We start from the raw sequence: 17,581 nt of genomic DNA on the forward strand, positions 1-17,581 counted from the left end.
CACAAAAAATCAGATCCATAGGATCATCCCAAGCCTACGATTTGTGGAGGTAAAATGGACGTGTATAAACCTTCACAAATTAGTCCATTTTTTGCCTCCATAGTTTGAATGGTTAGGATGATCCTATGTATCTGATTTTTTGTGGATACCCTATCTATGTGAGGACCATTCAAATGAATTGTTTGGATCACCCAAACAATGTGGGCCCCCACTGTATTTTAAGGTAGTGTGTAGGTAACTTACATACACAAGTGTGTAGGAAATGTTCTCTCATATATATATATATATATATATATATATATATATATATTAAATCGAGTCTGGCCTAGCTCGGGCTCGGCTCGTTAAGGATTCGAGCCGAGCCCTTACTGAGCCGAGCTCGAGTCCAAATTGACAACCCTAACCCTAACCCAACCCATCTACCTGAAATCTGGTCTGGTTGAGTTGCGTTTGTTCGATTCACCTTCAGTAAAATTGAAAAAACAATTAACCCAAAGAAAATTAAGACAAAATTAGAGGACGAAAAGTCAGGTTCGGGTCTGCTCGGGTTGCCAAGGCCTTAACCCTAACCCAACCCGAAATTAAATCGGGTTGGCTTTTCCCAACCCTAATCCAACCCAATCCAAGCCGAGCCAAAATGGGGTTGAACCCGTCGGGTTCGGGTTGAGCCCAACCCAAGTTTACCCAACGATAAGGTTTACCCAACGATAAGGGATGGCGAATATATCAATTTCCCTCGTCTAAACGGGAAAATTTTTATAAGACTCGTCTCGCCCTTTCACACTCTAGTCTAACCAAACCCAATTTCTCTGTTCACGATTTCCGACATATGATTGGTAGTGTGGTGGGAATAAAAATCAGCAAAGGGAGAAGCCAAAAGCTGCCTGAATTTGACAACATCTGTTCAAAGTCAATCAAATTCGTTGAATCTTTGAGTCTCACACCCATTTAAATCGATCCAATCGATTTTTTTCCTTCAATACCCAGATCCCTGAGTGATTTTCTTGCAGATTTCCATTTCTTGGCTTTGTGGGAGTAAAATCACAGGTTTGGATTTCTCTTTCTTTTTCTTTTATGGTTTTGATCTATCATCAGTTTATTGTTTCTTTTTTGAGAATCCTTGATCTGGGTCTCTTTCCTTTTGGGTTTTTTTCCTCTAGTTAATTCATCTTGTTTGTAATCTCCCCTTTTTTGTGTGCTTTGTTTAAAACTCTGTTTTGTGAAATCAGATGGTGGATTCTATTCAAAGAAACTTATCATATTCCTCTTTAATTAAGCAAAATTTTTGTTGGTTTTTTTTTTTTGGTTCTGTTTCCATTTGGGTTTTTTTCCTCTAACTAATTCATATTTTTTGTTGGAATATTGGCTTTTGTGTGTGATTTTTTTTGGGTGGTTTTTGGTTAAAAATCCCATCTTTTTCATTTATAAAATCGCAGCTTTGCGGTTGAAGAAATCCATCTTGCTCTTCTGTGAAACAATGGTGAATTACCGATAAAAGAAAAACAATACTGAATTCTATTCAAAGAAACTTATCATATCCATGAATCAATAGCTTTTGCTAGGTAGATTTTATTCAGTGAACCACTCATTTACTTTTCTGAGATTTAAAGTTTGTGGGGCCCATCAAATGGACAGCTTACACTATAGGATTATCCAAACCGTCCATTTGATGGGCCACAAAGTATTTACGCTGTGCCCCAGAAAACATTTCCATTGGATGATATCAACCATCCGATCTATAAAGGTTTTAGTTCCTGTATAGATCGTAGGGCTACTAGGATCATGTTACTTGAAAGAATTTTTTGGGCACAACTTATTTACGTTTTGGCACATCAAATGAACGGTTTGGATCATCCGGTTTGGATCATCTGGATGATCCAAACCGTCCATTTGATGCCACAACGTAAATACGTTGGGGATGATCCAAACCGTCCATTTGATGTGCCGAAACGTAAATAAGTTGGGAAGTGTATCAATGGCAAAAAGAGGGCAAAAAGAGGGCTCATGTACTTTATGTCAGAAAAATCCAGAGGCTTTGATTGCAAAGTACACTGGCAAATGGGTGTCCCTGGTGATGGGGCATAAATATCATTTCCCAATAAGTTGTGCCCCAAAAATCATTTCCATAGGATGATCCCAACCCTCCGTCTAAGACCTTGCAAAACCATCAAATGGACGGTTTGGATCATCCTGTCTAAGAGGAATGACAAAATGAAGGGCGCCCAGCAAAAACCCTCCTACAAGGGCGCCCCATTGGCCAGTCTTAGTAAAATGCCAAAATGCATTTATTACTCATTTAACTTTAATAATTTTCTGTGCGAATATTAGGGTTATCATAAATTCGCACCCGATGTAGGATGATTCACGCCCTGAACTTGAATTGACGTCAAAAAGCGTTTAAGTCTGACGCTTTTTGACGTCAATTCTCCTTCCAGGGTGAGAATTTATCAGCTCCCCAAATATTATTATTTATTCTTCCTTGTGTGTCTTTTTTTAAGATAGTTAAATATTGTTTACATTTTCATTTGATGATTCTCATTGACGAATCCCTTCCAAGTTAGAGCATTGATAAATTCGCCCCCTTACCATTACTCTCTCTCTCTCTCTCTGCAATCGCAAGTTTCAAACCATATGCCACTGAGTTTCCATCTAAGCAAATCGAAGCTTGAAAACTTTGGTAGGACCTGAAACTTGGGGAGGATGACGATCTCCGGAGAACTTTCGGGGAGGGTTTCTGTGCCGTTGGATCACTCCGGGATTGAATCTAGGGCTTTCGTGTTTCACAACAGGTGGATCTCTCTCAGAAGAGATTTCCCAGCAAAATTTCATCTCAGGTTTTTTAGATCCACGGGAATACACGATAGCCGTTCTATACCCACAGTTTCAGTTTCCGGAATTCGAGCAATCAGAATCCCAGATGCAGGTCAGTTTTCCCATAAAGCTTCGATTTCTAGCTCATTTTTTAACTCTGTATTGGGGTAGAACAATTTTGTACTGTTAATCCATCCTATGTAGATATCATAGATATCTATTCTCACCTATCCAACCAACTACTAACACATATCTAGATTTTCATAGGACTCTACTAACCTATCTAAGCAACCCAAAATATCTTTTTCATTCCTCCCCCCTAAAAACGACCTTGTCCTACGGTAATGTTGGACTCTACTTGTCTATATGGCTGCAATCTTAAGGATACCAATCTCCAGTATGGAACTCCCTTTTTTTTTTGTTTTTTGAAATGGCGGAATATATTGATAAAACGGAACCGAGATGGTCCTTATAATACAAAGGGAAAGAAGAAAGAAGAGACAAACAAAACCACCAAATAAAATAAAATTAGGGCGTAAATAATCGAACTACTCTAGACCCTGCCTAATGACCTCAGATTTAGCTAGACCATCAGTTCTTCATTAGCTGATCTTTTAACATGGGCAAAAGAAATCTCCGATCCTGACACCCAATCCGATACCTCCTCAATAAGGCTGAGAAATCTCTATGGAGGAGGAGCTTTACCAGCAAGCCATCTAATAACATTGGAGGAATCCCCTTCCACAATCACCTTATCCAAGACATGTTTTTCAATGTGAAGGATACCATAATACGCCTGCTTTTACTTCAGTCTCTGACGAATTAGAAATCCCATTCGGACCGGAGAACGCCCACTCCACAACACCTACATGATTCCTCATCAGGCCACCAAAACTTGACGAACCCGGATTTCCGAAGGATGCTCCATCCACATTTAGCTTGCAGAAACTCACGGGCGGTGGAACCCACGTTTGAATTGTCTTTGGCCTTCTTAACCCTTCCATACAGATGAAATGCCATCTTTCCCACAATCATAAGCCGACATGAATCTGAACATTGGAAGACTTTTCGCTCATTGAATAGATAGAGCAATAATCCTCTGATAAATACTGAAGGCTGAGCAGGCTTTTCCATCAAAGACCTTACCATTTCTTTCTTTCCATACCGACCACCAAAGAGCTAAAAGGCAAATTCTCCACAACACCTTCCCTTTCTTTTTTCAATGGACAAAATCCCAACATTCCAAAAGAATAGCGATTGATTGGGGGAAAACCCATTGGATACCAAATCTTGCCAAGACTAAACCCCAAATCACCCTTACTACTTTACAATGCATAAACAAATGATCAATAGATTCTCCATCCTCCAGACATAACGGACAGTGATCAATCAACCATAAACCCCTTCTTCTCAAAAACTCAATGGTTTGGATACATCCACTACTAACAGACCAACCAAAAAATGACACTCTATGGGGGCACTGAAAGGACCAAACCTTAGCCACAAAAGAATCATCACCACTCGGAACAATCTTAGCATAAATAGATTTCACAGAGAAGATTCCGTAGGAATTCCAAATCCAGATTCTTTTATCCTCACCGGATTTCTTAATATAGCATTTCTCGATCACTTCAAACAAGGAAGATAGATTCTCTAATTCTCTTTAAAAAAAATTCTTCTGAACCGTGGACACCAGATCGCTTTCTGATCCACTCTTTCGAAATAGTCACACACAAAAGCATTCTTGTCTGCAGCCACTCTCAGTAAATCCGGAAATGGAGAACCCAAGGGCTCATTTGCGCACCAATCATCATGCCAAAACCTGATACGCCTTCAGAATACACTCTGAACTTGCAACCCTTTCTAAACACATTTCTAATACGTAGGACATCCCTCCAAATCGTAACCCCTCTTCTCTCTAAAGCATCATCCGATTCCCAGTTTCCAGCAAGCACCCCGTACTTACTCCCAATTACTCTAACCCACAGGGCCTGACCCTCCTCCCCAAACCACCATAACCACTTGCACATCAATGCAGAGTTGAAACCCTTAATTTTCCTGATTCTCAATCCACCTTTTCTAATCGGAGCACAATCCTTCTCCCATTTAACCAATGGGATACCCTTCTTTTCATTCGACCCCTGCTAAAGAAACCTTCGTTGTATCTTCTCTATCCTTAGCCCCACACTTACAGGGCATTTAAATAGCGATAGGAAGTAAACAGGAAGATTTGCCAAAACTGCCTTAACTAGGGTTAGTTTGCCCCCTTTTGAGACTTAGCTTCTTTTCCAAGTCTCCAACCTTTTCTCAATTCTTGCAACTATAGGTTCCCACAGAGCTTTATTTGGTCTTCCCACTCCTAGTAGAAGGCCAAGATAAGAGGAGGGAAGCTTTTCTACCTTACAGCCCAAAGTAGCTGCACAACTACTAGTTTCTCTAGAGGATAATTTGATTGCGAACATGCTTGATTTCGCGAAATTAGACCTCTGACTTGTAATCATCTCGCGAAATTAGACCTTGAGGTTCATCACTTTCACTTTGTCTGGCTCACCGAAAATTAATGTATCATCCGCAAATTGAAGTATTGAAACTTCTACCTTGTTCTTTCCTATCTTGAAACCTTCTATCAGACCCATTTCACTACCTTTCTGAATAATCTTGCTAAGAGTTTCCGCCACTATAACAAAAAGAAAGGGAGATAAAGGATCCCCTTGCCTCAAACCCCTCGAGGATTTAAAGAATCCTTTTGCCGAGCCATTAATCAATATTGAGAACCAAGCCGATGAAACACATCTCCTAATCCAACCTCTCCATACACTACCAAAACCCATTCTACTCAGAAGATAGTCCAAACAATCCCACTCTACCCTATCATAAGCCTTCTCCATATCCAACTTACAAACCACCTCTTTTTTTTCCTAGTCGGAGATAATCATCAATGGCTTCATTTGCTACCAGTGAACAATCCAAAATTTGCCTCTTGTCCACAAAAGCTCTTTGGCTATTGGAAATGAGCTTTGGCAGCACGACTTTTATTCGATTTGCCAGCACGTTTGCAAGCACCTTATATAGACATCCCAACAAGCTAACAGGCCAGAGATCTGATATCTTGGAAGCTCCTTCTATTTTGGGGATCAAGGTAATAAACGTGGCTCCCGTTCCTTTATCCAGTTGCAACCCATGAAAAAATTCTTTGAAGAATTTGAAAATGTCACATTTCACCACCGACCAACAAGACTGGGAAAATGCTAAACAAAAGCCATCTGGTCCAGGAGCCTTATCTCTGGGAAGAGAGAAGAGAGCTTTTTCAATCTCTTCCTCACCAAAAGGAACTTCCATCTTTGAACTCTCCTCCAGAGAAAGACAATTAAAAACAACATCCTCCGGGATAGGACGTGATAAATTCTTAGAGGAATAGAGCTTGGAATAGAAAGCTATAATGGCTGAAGAGATGCCTTCCTTTAATGACACCATCCTACCATCTTCATTGAGCACCCCAATTCTATTCCTTCTCCTCCTAGCACTTGCCATTGCATGGAAATATGCTGTATTTTTGTCCCCTTCTTCCAACCACTTAACTTTGGACTTTTGCTTCCACGTAATCTCATCATGCAACAAAATAGCCTGATGTTCTTGCTTTACTTTCCCCATCTCTTGACACTCCTCATCTCCCCCCAAACCACTCTCTTCTAGAGCAGTAAGCTCTACTAGCCTATGCTCCAGCCCTCTTTTCCTTTCATTCAAACTTTCTTTTTTATCCGCTACCCATTCCTTTAGTTTCTTCTTTACAAACCTTAATTTCTTGCCAATCACCACATCAGCCGGACCTTCTGAAATACACATCTCCCACCATTCTCCCAGCTTCTCCTCCATTTTGGGGTACTCAAGCCATGCAATTTCAAATCTAAAGGGATGAGGACCCCACGACTCCAGTCTAAGATCAAGCAGGAGGGGCAGTGATCCGACACTGAGTGAATTAGTGCCTTTTGAAGAACATCCGGGACCAATACCAACCACTCAGAAGAAATCAAGAAACGATCTAATCGACTCCTACTGTCACCTCTGGCCCAAGTAAAAGATCCCCCTGCCAACGGAAGATCGATTAACTCGTTCTCTGCAATAAAATCAATGAAGAGTTGCATGTTCTGCGAAAGTCTTGAGCATCCAAGCCTCTCCTCAACAGCCTTGATTTCATTGAAATCCCCACCTATACACCAAGGAAACGGGCACAAATTTCTAACTCTACCCAATTCCTCCTAGAATTCCTTTTTTGCCTCCCTGGATAATGAACCACAGACACCTGAAAACAGCCACAAGGATTCATCCTCAACCTTCTTAAGCGCCACTGACAGAGTAAACTTGCCCTTCCATAAGTCAATTATCTTCTTGCAGTTATCATTCCATGCCACTACAATACCTCCAGAAGCTCCCTGAGAAGGAATAAATTCAAACTCCCACAAACCCCATCACTGACCCCAGGAACCAGTGATGGGGTGATTTACCCTCGACAGACTGCCCTCCTGGCAATTTGCCCTCTCTCTAGGATCACACCCCACCAAGCCACTAAGCATTCCAAAGCAATCTGCAATGATACTTTCCACACTAGCAATATCCACCATAGATACATTCACCAAGTTTTCAACTGATATTTTCAGTATTGGGCCCTCATCGAAGGATTCCATAGAAATAGAGAGGCTTCTCCTCCCCTTATACCTCGATTTAGAATTGTACTTCTAGGGGTCCAAACTAATAGCCGTGTTTCTAAGCAAATTCCCCCCGTAAATGGTAACCTCTTCAGATTCATGCGCTACCAGGGATGGCTCTCCCAATAGATCTCCACTGACCTTTTCCACCGGGCTGGTTTCTAATAAAAGTTGCTCCTCTTCCTCAAAATCCACGCACGTAGCAATTCCTTCAAAGTTTCTGCATCTCCGGCATAAAACCTGAGACCTTCTCCCCCCTCCGGGATCAGAAGCCTCTCCTTGCAGCACCAAAGAACCCAAGGACAGAAAAGACCCTTCATTTTTGGACACACTCACTTGAATTCTAAAAGAAGCCGATTGAAAATAACCAACCAACCGTGGGCTGGATTGCTCGATACTATCACCAGCGGTCTCTAAAGAATCCAAGGCCCAATGATTATTCTCTCCTAATGGGCTGCAATTAGGAGAGACCCAAGAGGTATTTGGCGATATTTGGCCCACCATAAAATAGCAAGCAGAGGGATAAACATTCAAAGATTCAGAATATCTATCCAACATAGATGTGGGGTCCACTACTGCCACCTCGATAGGGCTACCATCTATAATGCTACGCCACCTGTAAGCAATTGGGAGACCCACTGTTTCAAAATTCAAAAAAGCTGCCAGGTGTTTGACAGCTATCGTACATGCCTAGAGGCACAGTATAGCCTTCAATGCTAACTTGCGCCCCCTCAGCTTCTCCGCCTACCTCGGGAGCGCTTATGAAACCGCCGCCCACCTCACCAATCGCCATTACTCCACCCTCCAAGCTTTGATTATCATCAATCAGGGAGCTTTCTCTGTCACTTAGACTTCCCATCGAACCACTTTCGTTTGAGTTTTCTTCCTCTGATTCCATATTAATTCCCACCTCCATCTCGCGAGACGCTCTAACCCACTTGATAGAACCCCTAAGAGAAACTTGCAAAACAACTTCATTACTAGGGATCCCTTCTGTGACTATTAGCATTCTAGCCATTGCATATCCAGAACCAGCCTTGCAAGAAGAATCCAACTCCAAAACCTTTCCAATCCTTTCCCCTATTTTCACAAAGTTTTCCTCACTCCACGCCTCAGGCGGCACCCCTTCTATTGATCACTATTGAGAGCTTTGGTCACCTTTAAAATTATCCATCCATAACGAGATTTCACGAAAAGGGGAATTGATAGCTTTTTTCCACACCTCCATTGATATCCTTCTATCAATCCCCGCTTGGGGAATAACCAGAATCTCCAATTCAGCAATCTTATACACCACTACCTTCCCATGACCACCATTTCTTTTAGATAACCATTCTTCCATTGCCGGAAGATCTCCAGACCATCCAGGTCTAATCAACCCCCAAATGCCCATATCCACATTACTGATAGATTTCAAGGGAATAACTTCTAAGTTAATGGCCACACCTTCAGAAGTCATCGGCATAACCTCCCCTTGACAGATCCCAAGTCCTCTCTCAGTTAAGAACCCATCTTCTGGACCCCTGGCTCTTTGTGGAAGGGGGAAGTTGAAGTCTCTCGATGACCACACTTTTTTATATTCTCAGCAGACTAATCTTTTCTTGAAGTTTCTGAATCCATACCAGTAGCACCTCTAGTCTCCAAACCCTCCTTCTAACCTTCTTCTAGCAACCCTATCCACCCTTTTTGCTCTCTTCCCTTTTGAGATCATCCACTCTTGCTCCTGATTTGGCCTACTAGGACCTCCTTCCATCAACCTGGTACCCTCTGCTCGCCCTGATCCCAATGGGATAAGAATAGCACCACTAGCTAAGCTATAGTGGCCTCCAGAGGGATCCACCCTACCAAGCGGAATTGCATTAGCCCCACTCACACATCTGGAAGGATTCCAGGTTCCTACACCAGCCATTACTTCAAGGAAACCCCACCAACCTAAATAACCAGAATTTCTAACCAGGAAGGAGACTTGAAGGGCTTGGGCCCTAAAACCGTCAACAATTTCTTTAACCTCAGAACAATCTTAAAGCCTCACAATGTGCAAAGGAATTCACATGCTCAACTTCACCACAGACTCTGACTCCAGCACCACCACCTCCTCAGATTCTGAAGAAGAGCTTGGGGAGCCAGAGGTGTACTTGGCAGAAGCAATTACCACCATAGAAGAAGAAGAGGAAGAGGAAATAAATGAAGAAGAAACTGAGGAAACTGAAACAAATGGATTAGAATAAGGAGAAGCAGAAGGATATGAAATAGCAGATGAAGAAGAAGATGAAAACGAAGAAGAGCAAACTGAAAAAGAGGAAACTGAAGAAGGTGAAGAAAACTACCCAGCCGAAGGGGATAGCTCAACAGACATCAAGGGAAAGAAATGGGCCGACGAGGATGAAGAAGAAGAAGAGGAAGAAGAAGGAGAAGAAAAAGAAGGAACTAAAGGAGAAACCGACAAAGAAGATCCCGACTTCCTCCAACTGGGTTATCGCCGGAAAAGGGAAGCGTCCTCAGAAACGACGAGCTCTGAGGACAAACCAGTCCCCTGGAGACGGAGACGCTCCCCTTAGCTCACCGGAGCAATGGCTACTTCGACGGCGAAGAATCCCATCAACCCCATCTCTCTCGCCGGAGCAATGTCTGCATCATTTCAAGTCCAATATGGAACTCCCTATCGGTATTAATACAATGTAGATCAGCTTGGCGTTTTGTACGAGCTTGGGCCTGTTCTAAGTTGTCTTGATTTAAGCTCAACCTGGTAGTTGAGTGTTGATTTTAGCTCATCCTCAACAGCCCACCTTGATTGTGCCTGGAATATATGAAAGCAATGTACGAGGAGGTATACCATTTATAGCTTCAAATAGGGTGATCTTGGTAGTCGAGTGTTGAGTGGTGTTGCACCGATATTCTGCCCAAGTGAGCCACTTCACCCATTCCTAAGGGATATGGCTGCAAAAACAACGTAGAAAGGTTTCTAGGCATCTCTTTAAGACCTCTGTTTCCCCATCCGTTTGTGAGGAACTGAGTTTCAGGCGGCTTCCTTGCAGCTTGAAGAATTCTTGCCAAAATAAGCTTGTAAAGATCGGATCACGATCACTGATGATCGACGAAGGAAGACCCTGCAATTTAAAAATATTCTCAAAGAATACTTGGGCCACTGTTTTTTTTTAATGTTATCTGGGCCACTGTTATTGCCCTGTGTGGATGTGATAAGAGTGATAAAGTGTGCATACTTTGTTTAACGATCCACCACCACAAAACTATAGACTTTCCTTGTATAACCGGCACTCCTCCTATGAAACCCATAAAGATATTTGCCCATACCCGAGTGGGAATTGGCAGGGGCTATATCAGTGATACATTCTCACCCTTTTGACCTTGGCAGGTGTCACATTCACGAACATACTATTTAACTGCTTCTTTCATCCCTGGCCAATAGAAAGATTACTTGAGTTGATGGAGGGTCTTTTGAAACACAGAATGTCCAACCGTGGGGTTAACATGGAATTCCATTTGGAGAACTTCTTTAGAGAAGATGGGGGTCCTACTAGAATGCGTCCTTCGTAGAAAAAATCCCTTCTTGCTTAGAATACTTGGATGTGTCTAATTCATCTGTCCCATTTCTCTTTTATCTGCTGTAGATAAGGATCGGAAGTGGTCATGTTTTTCACCTTTTCCATCCAAGATGGTACCGGTATAGAGATTGCCATGAGGCAACTTTCTCTTTCTCCACAATTTTCTTCATCACCTCTCCTAGATAGCCCATCTGTAGCTTGATTATCTTTTCCTTTCCGGTAGTCCATCCTATAGTTGAAACCAAGCAACTGAGTGAGCTACTTATATTGTGCCAGACCAGTGATACGTTGATCAAGTAGCTTTAAGACTCCTTTGGTCCGTACGCATGACAAATTGTCGACTAAGTTGGTATTGTCTCCAATTCTGAATGGCTAATAAGATTGCAAGCATCTCCTTTTCATAGGCTGACAGGGCTAGATATATTCCTTTTAGAGCTTGGTTAAGATAGGATATTGAGTACTCGTTTTGCATCAACACGCCCCCAATTCCCACTCCCGATACATCCATTCAGCTGTAAAAGGCTGTGTGAAATCAGTCATCCCAAGTACGGGTGGGTGAGTTAGAGCATGCTTTAGGGTATTGAAGGCTGCATCGGCTTTGCTCATTCCAATTAAAAGAATTCTTCTTTAACAGGTTGGTGAGAGGAGCATAAATTTACCCATAATATTGTATACTTACTGTAATACCCTATAAGTACTAGGAAACCCTTTAATGACTTAGAAGTCTTGGGAATGGGCCAGTCGAGTATTGCATCCACCTTTTTGGGATCGACTGCAATTCCTTGTATGTCGAAGTTTCCTTCTCCGACTAAGGAGGACCATTTATGAGAAATAAGCGTTTCGTCTTACACCGGTGGCCGAGATGGAACTTCTCATCACAGTTTTAGCGGAGCCCCTCCTCCCACCTCTCTTTTGCTTGGGCTAGTGTGAATCGCTGCACAAGAGGAAGCGTTTGTCTGGTGGTGATTGGAGTGGGAGTCGTAGATAGTGCCTTGTTTCTTCGAACTTTGAATTGTCGTTTTTGCGCTTCAAGTTTATCATCTTGGAGTTTAGCTAGCCCCATTGCCTCCATCATTGTCCTTGGTTGGAACATCTAAACTTCAAAACGAAGTTCATCCTTCAATCCGGACAAAAAGTAGCTGACGAGGAACTCCTCTTTCAATACCTCTATACGATTTGACAGCCTTTCGACTTGCGCTTTAACCGCCCTCAAGATAGACGTTTGCCTCAGTTTGGGCACTGCACCTACGAAATCTTCGTATTCACTTGGACCAAAGCGAGTATTCAAGGCCACTATCAGATCTTGCCATGTTAACAGTTCCCCACGTGCCTTTGCATACCAATGGTACCATTGCAGAGCCTCACCCTGCATGTGAAAAGAAGCGATGGTCAAGCGGTGGTCCCACTGAGTTTGGTGATAGCCAAAGAACTGCTCGGCTCGATACACCCATCCACTGGGATCGTCCACGTCAAAAGATAGAAAATCCAGTCGAATCATCCTCCCTCATATAGCATTTACACAACCATTCAAGCTTGTATTTTCGATTGTATTTCTAACCATCTGAACTCCCATTGTAGCTGTTGAGTGTTTTGCGACATCTCTTTGCGGCTGATTAGAAAGGTAATCATACTTGGTACTCAATGCAGCCAATTGCTGCCTAAGCTCAAGCAGATCTCTGTCCCGCCTCTCTGTGAGCCCAGCATCACGGTCCTCGGCGTAGTCTTCTGCCATGGTCGGGATTGGCTCTGATACTAAAATGTTACAGTCCTGTCTTGTGGATCTTTCTCTACCCCTTCTGCGTCCTCTATTTCGTCGAGGAATCTTGACGTTTTAGAGAAAACAAAGTAAAACAAAGAGTGCTGGTTCAATTCGAGGATAATAGAGACCTCCCAAGTTTGGTTTTTTTGCAAAGAAATAAGTCGCATGACTCTTCCCATGATTCTCTCCACATCTCCAACTAGTGTCCCTATCTAGATATCATAATTCATAGATATCTATTCTCACCTATCTGTCCAACTACTAACACCTATCTAGATTTCATAGGACTCTACTAACCTATCTAACCAAGCCGAAGTTCCACTCTCCCTCATCTCCTAACTCTCCCACATCTCCTATCTTCAAGGAGAAATATCTTATCAAATTTTTATCTTTTGAGATAAGATTTTGAAAAAATCTATGGTTTGTCAAGTTAAATTCGGATCTTGAATATCTTTGAATCTCTTTTTTAACTTTTATTTTTCTTATTTTTCTTTCTTTCATATTTCTTTTTCAGATTGAAACGTTGTTTGTTTTGAATGGGAGGTTATCATTCTTTTCCCTTATCTGTTTTTATATATGGAACCCTAGCTTTTCTTGATCCAATGTACCATTGTTGGGGTTTCCTCTTTGGATTCTGGTTCTTTACTCAAAACATCTTTCATTTATCTTGTAGCATGATGGCCAAATGCCGAGTTACAAAACATTTGATGGAGGACATGATGCATTAAACACTTTTTTTCAGTGAAATTGGAGTAGGGAAACACATACTCATGTTGTTTTCTTGGATCTGGAAGATGTAAAGTGCTACAAATAATTCCATGTGGATGGAGATGTCCTCTCTCATTTTTCTTTCACTAACAGAGAGAGAGAGAGAGGGAGGGAGGGTTCTGATACCTGATACTTAGGGTAGCAATTTCCTTTTTGCGTTAAAAGGGTGTTAGAGCAGCGTTAAAGGGGGTGACTTCATGCTCACAGGGGGCGAATTTATCAAAGGGGGTGACTTCATCCTCACAGAGGGCGAATTTATCAGCGCCCTCCAGTTTTTGTCTGAAGAGATTCTAAGTTTGTAGCTGCTTTTTTTCCTCAGTTAACCTGATTCAAAAAGCCCACCCATGTTTCTGATGCGAATCATTTACTTATTTGTTTTTTGATTTCTTTTCTTATTGATGGATTGCTGTTTAGTATCTCGCTACCTTCTTCCCTGACAATCTCATATTTTTATAGGAAAAACTATGGATACTCCCTCCTCTAACCTCTCAAGAATAGGCCTTGTCGGCCTTGCTGTCATGGGCCAGAATCTCGCCCTCAACATTGCTGAGAAAGGCTTCCAAATCTCCATCTACAACCGAACCACCTCCAAAGTAGACGAGACTGTCGAACGAGCCAAACGTGAGGGAGACCTTCCTCTACTAGGCTTCCATGATCCTGAATCCTTCGTTAACTCAATCCAGAAACCTCGTGTTATAATCATGCTTGTGAAGGCTGGGGCCCCTGTCGATCAAACCATCAAAACGCTCACACCTTACATGGAGAAAGATGATTGTATTATTGATGGAGGCAATGAGTGGTATGAAAACACAGAGAGGAGAGAGGCAGCTGTGGCTGAATTGGGTCTCCTCTATCTTGGGATGGGAGTTTCCGGCGGCGAAGAGGGTGCCCGAAATGGGCCTTCTTTGATGCCCGGAGGGTCATTCAAGGCTTATAAGAACATTGAAGATATCCTTCTCAAGGTTGCGGCTCAGGTTCCGGACAGTGGCCCTTGTGTCACATATATTGGCAAAGGAGGATCGGGTAACTTCGTTAAGATGGTTCACAATGGGATTGAATATGGTGATATGCAATTGATCGCGGAGGCATATGATGTGTTGAAATATGTTGGGAAGCTTTCCAATGATGAGTTGCAATGTGTTTTCTCTGATTGGAACAAGGGAGAGCTTCTGAGCTTCTTGATTGAGATCACGGCAGATATCTTCGGGATTAAGGATGATAAGGGTGATGGGTATTTGGTAGACAAGGTTTTGGACAAGACTGGGATGAAGGGTACTGGTAAATGGACTGTTCAACAAGCTGCTGACCTATCCGTTGCGGCTCCAACCATTGCATCGTCTTTGGATGCAAGGTTTCTTAGTGGGTTGAAAGAGGAAAGGGTGGCGGCGGCTAAAGTTTTCAAAGAGGGTGGTTTTAGTGACATCCTAAGTGATCAACATGTGGATAAGGCGAAGTTGATTGATGATGTGAGGCAAGCTCTTTACTCAGCGAAGATATGTAGCTATGCCCAGGGGATGAATTTGATCCGCGCGAAGAGTATTGAGAAGGGATGGGACCTAAAATTGGGGGAGCTCGCAAGGATTTGGAAGGGGGGATGCATTATTCGTGCCATATTCTTGGATCGGATCAAGAAGGCATATGATAGGAATGCAGATCTCCCAAACCTTCTTGTGGATCCAGAGTTTGCGAAGGAGATTATTGATCGACAATCTGCTTGGCGCAGAGTTGTTTGCCTTGCGATTAATTCGGGTATCAGTACACCAGGCATGTCAACTAGTCTGGCTTACTTTGACAGTTATAGGAGGGACAGACTTCCTGCTAATTTGGTCCAAGCTCAAAGGGATTATTTCGGAGCTCATACTTATGAGAGGACTGATATACCTGGAGCCTTCCATACCGAGTGGTTCAAGATTGCGAAACAGTCCAAGGCATGAGGTTCTTGGGTGAATCTTCTACTTTATCAAATGCTTATCATTTAAGCACAATAATTTTTGCCTTTGGGGCTGAACACTTGTATTGAACTTCTATTTTCCTCTCTGAATTTATCTGTTTGAGCTTAGATTTTCGGCAATCCATCGGATTCCTTGCAGTTTGCTGTAGACTTGAGATTGCGTTATCATGGATCATAGGTTGATATAAACATCTTTTTGTTATCGATTTGGGTTAATTAAACTGAAATTGTTTGGGTGAATTCATTGACAGAACTTGAAAAAGGAACATGATAATTATTCGGTATGAAAATCTCTACTTTCCTTACTAATTGTGAATTGTTGGTTCTTTTGTTTATATTCTTTCCTCAAATATCCTTCGCAGGGATGCAACTCGATTTTTGGCAATTCGGGTCAAGCATTTCCCATAAAATCAGATTTGATTCGGGTAGGTTTTTAGCAAAAGCTCAACCCAATCTGACCCAAAATGCACCGCATATGACTCCGAAAAATGGTGTGAAATCTCATTCCCCCGTCTTTTGTGGGTATCTGGAGAAACTAGTGTTGTGGATCTGGTTTGCCGAATGTGTTCTTCGTGTTTTCATTATCCGCAAGGCCAAAATGTGAGAAGCCCTGCTGAGAATATTTTCCAAACACAACCTGTGTTTATGGAAAATGAGCGCCACAATTCGAAAATTACAGCACTTTGAGAGAGGAGAGGGTACTCCAATCTAAAAATCACACCAATTGAACAACCCTAATTGTTATCTTAACGGATATTTGGCATGTTAAATGTTGTGGCTGCTCATCCATTGCCTAATTCTGGCTTAGGACGTCTAATGATCATTGCTGCTCAGAACAATTCAATTGTTGATATTTTCAGTTCAGATCACTTTGCATATGGGAAGATGAGCTTGTAAATAAAACCATCATAAACCAGAGCCGAAAGCACAGAGAAGAATACTATGGAAGATAAAGCTTACCCTCAGGAGGCGATCATACTAGCACAAATGAACTGGATCCCATCAGAACACCGAAATTAAGTGTGCTTGGACCAGAGTAGTACTCGGATGGGTGACCTCTTGGGAAGTCACCCCTGTAAAAAGATAAAGCTTACGCTCTCTGAACAAGAACCAAAAGCAGAACAAAAACTATCTGAAATTAGATATCAGGCCATAGTAACATCTTGAGATTAAATCTTCAAACAAAACGAATCAAGCAAAAATGTCCTATATGTACAATTGAAATGGAGTAAACCTATGAAATCGTACCATTCAAATAATAATAAAAAAAAACCTATGAAATTGTGTTGAACCCGACCCAAGTTCCACGCCCAATAATATCTCAATAGCCTTGTCTTCTAAACGTTGCCGGATGACAGTGTGAGACTGGAGCGAATTTAGACTCAAGCTGTCTCTACATGGGATAAGATTGGAATGATACAGAGAAGATTAGCATGGAGCCTGCACAAGGATGACATGCACAAATCAAGAAATGGTTCAAGTGGATCACTCAAGCTCTTAAATTACAACCCAATGTGAAACGATTTGGATCTTGCTTGCATAAAACAAAGTTGCCCCTTATCATATCAACTAACAACAAATCCTCACTGTCAAACAGATGAAGTATGTTGCCCTTCTGTGCAGAAGATGCCCAATTCAATGAAATCATATATATTTCTTTAATTAAAACGTAATGGGAAACAATAAAACACGGGGTCTAGAGTTTTGAGCTCATTGTCACGGTTATAGAACATTAACTTCTTTTGATTATTCTGGTACAAAGATTAATACGAAATAACGTTGATAGCCTCTACTCGTATCCAAGCTCTTCTGAGGGTTAGATTTGCCTCAATTTCTTGTCTCTTGCCTTTAGTTCTACTTAAGCTAGCTTCAGCTATTTCAAGAGTACATTGAATTTCTTGTAGCCCCTGCAACCATCTACGTCATGATTGTCTCTAATTTGATAATTAGATTATCATGAGCGATTATTGTACGACATTAAATTCTTTAAGAGAAACAGAGAAACTGGGTAAATTTCAAGATTGTT

General features: G+C 41.9%; 1 protein-coding gene and 1 pseudogene across 2 annotated transcripts; both read left to right on the forward strand.

The window, feature by feature from the left end:
* The first annotated feature begins 738 nt into the window (after window positions 1–738).
* Window positions 739–15,795, forward strand: LOC143857505 (6-phosphogluconate dehydrogenase, decarboxylating 2-like). 2 transcript variants are annotated; one of them, XM_077367936.1, is made up of 2 exons: window positions 739–1,047; window positions 14,061–15,795. In XM_077367936.1, exon 2 carries the CDS (start codon window positions 14,069–14,071, stop codon window positions 15,536–15,538), a length of 1,470 nt encoding a protein of 489 aa, XP_077224051.1. In that variant the 5' UTR covers window positions 739–1,047; window positions 14,061–14,068; the 3' UTR covers window positions 15,539–15,795. The 2 variants fall into 2 exon arrangements, with proteins under 2 accessions (XP_077224051.1, XP_077224050.1); XM_077367935.1 differs by lacking the exon at window positions 739–1,047 and adding an exon at window positions 2,508–2,923.
* A 1,136-nt stretch (window positions 15,796–16,931) lies between these two features.
* Window positions 16,932–17,041, forward strand: LOC143858337 (U6 spliceosomal RNA; annotated as a pseudogene).
* Window positions 17,042–17,581: the final 540 nt, after the last annotated feature.

This window comes from Tasmannia lanceolata, unplaced genomic scaffold (assembly GCF_043159265.1).
Source record: "Tasmannia lanceolata isolate RefF3 unplaced genomic scaffold, GAP_Taslan_0.1 ptg000025l, whole genome shotgun sequence".
In the NCBI taxonomy this organism is placed as follows: domain Eukaryota; kingdom Viridiplantae; phylum Streptophyta; class Magnoliopsida; order Canellales; family Winteraceae; genus Tasmannia; species Tasmannia lanceolata.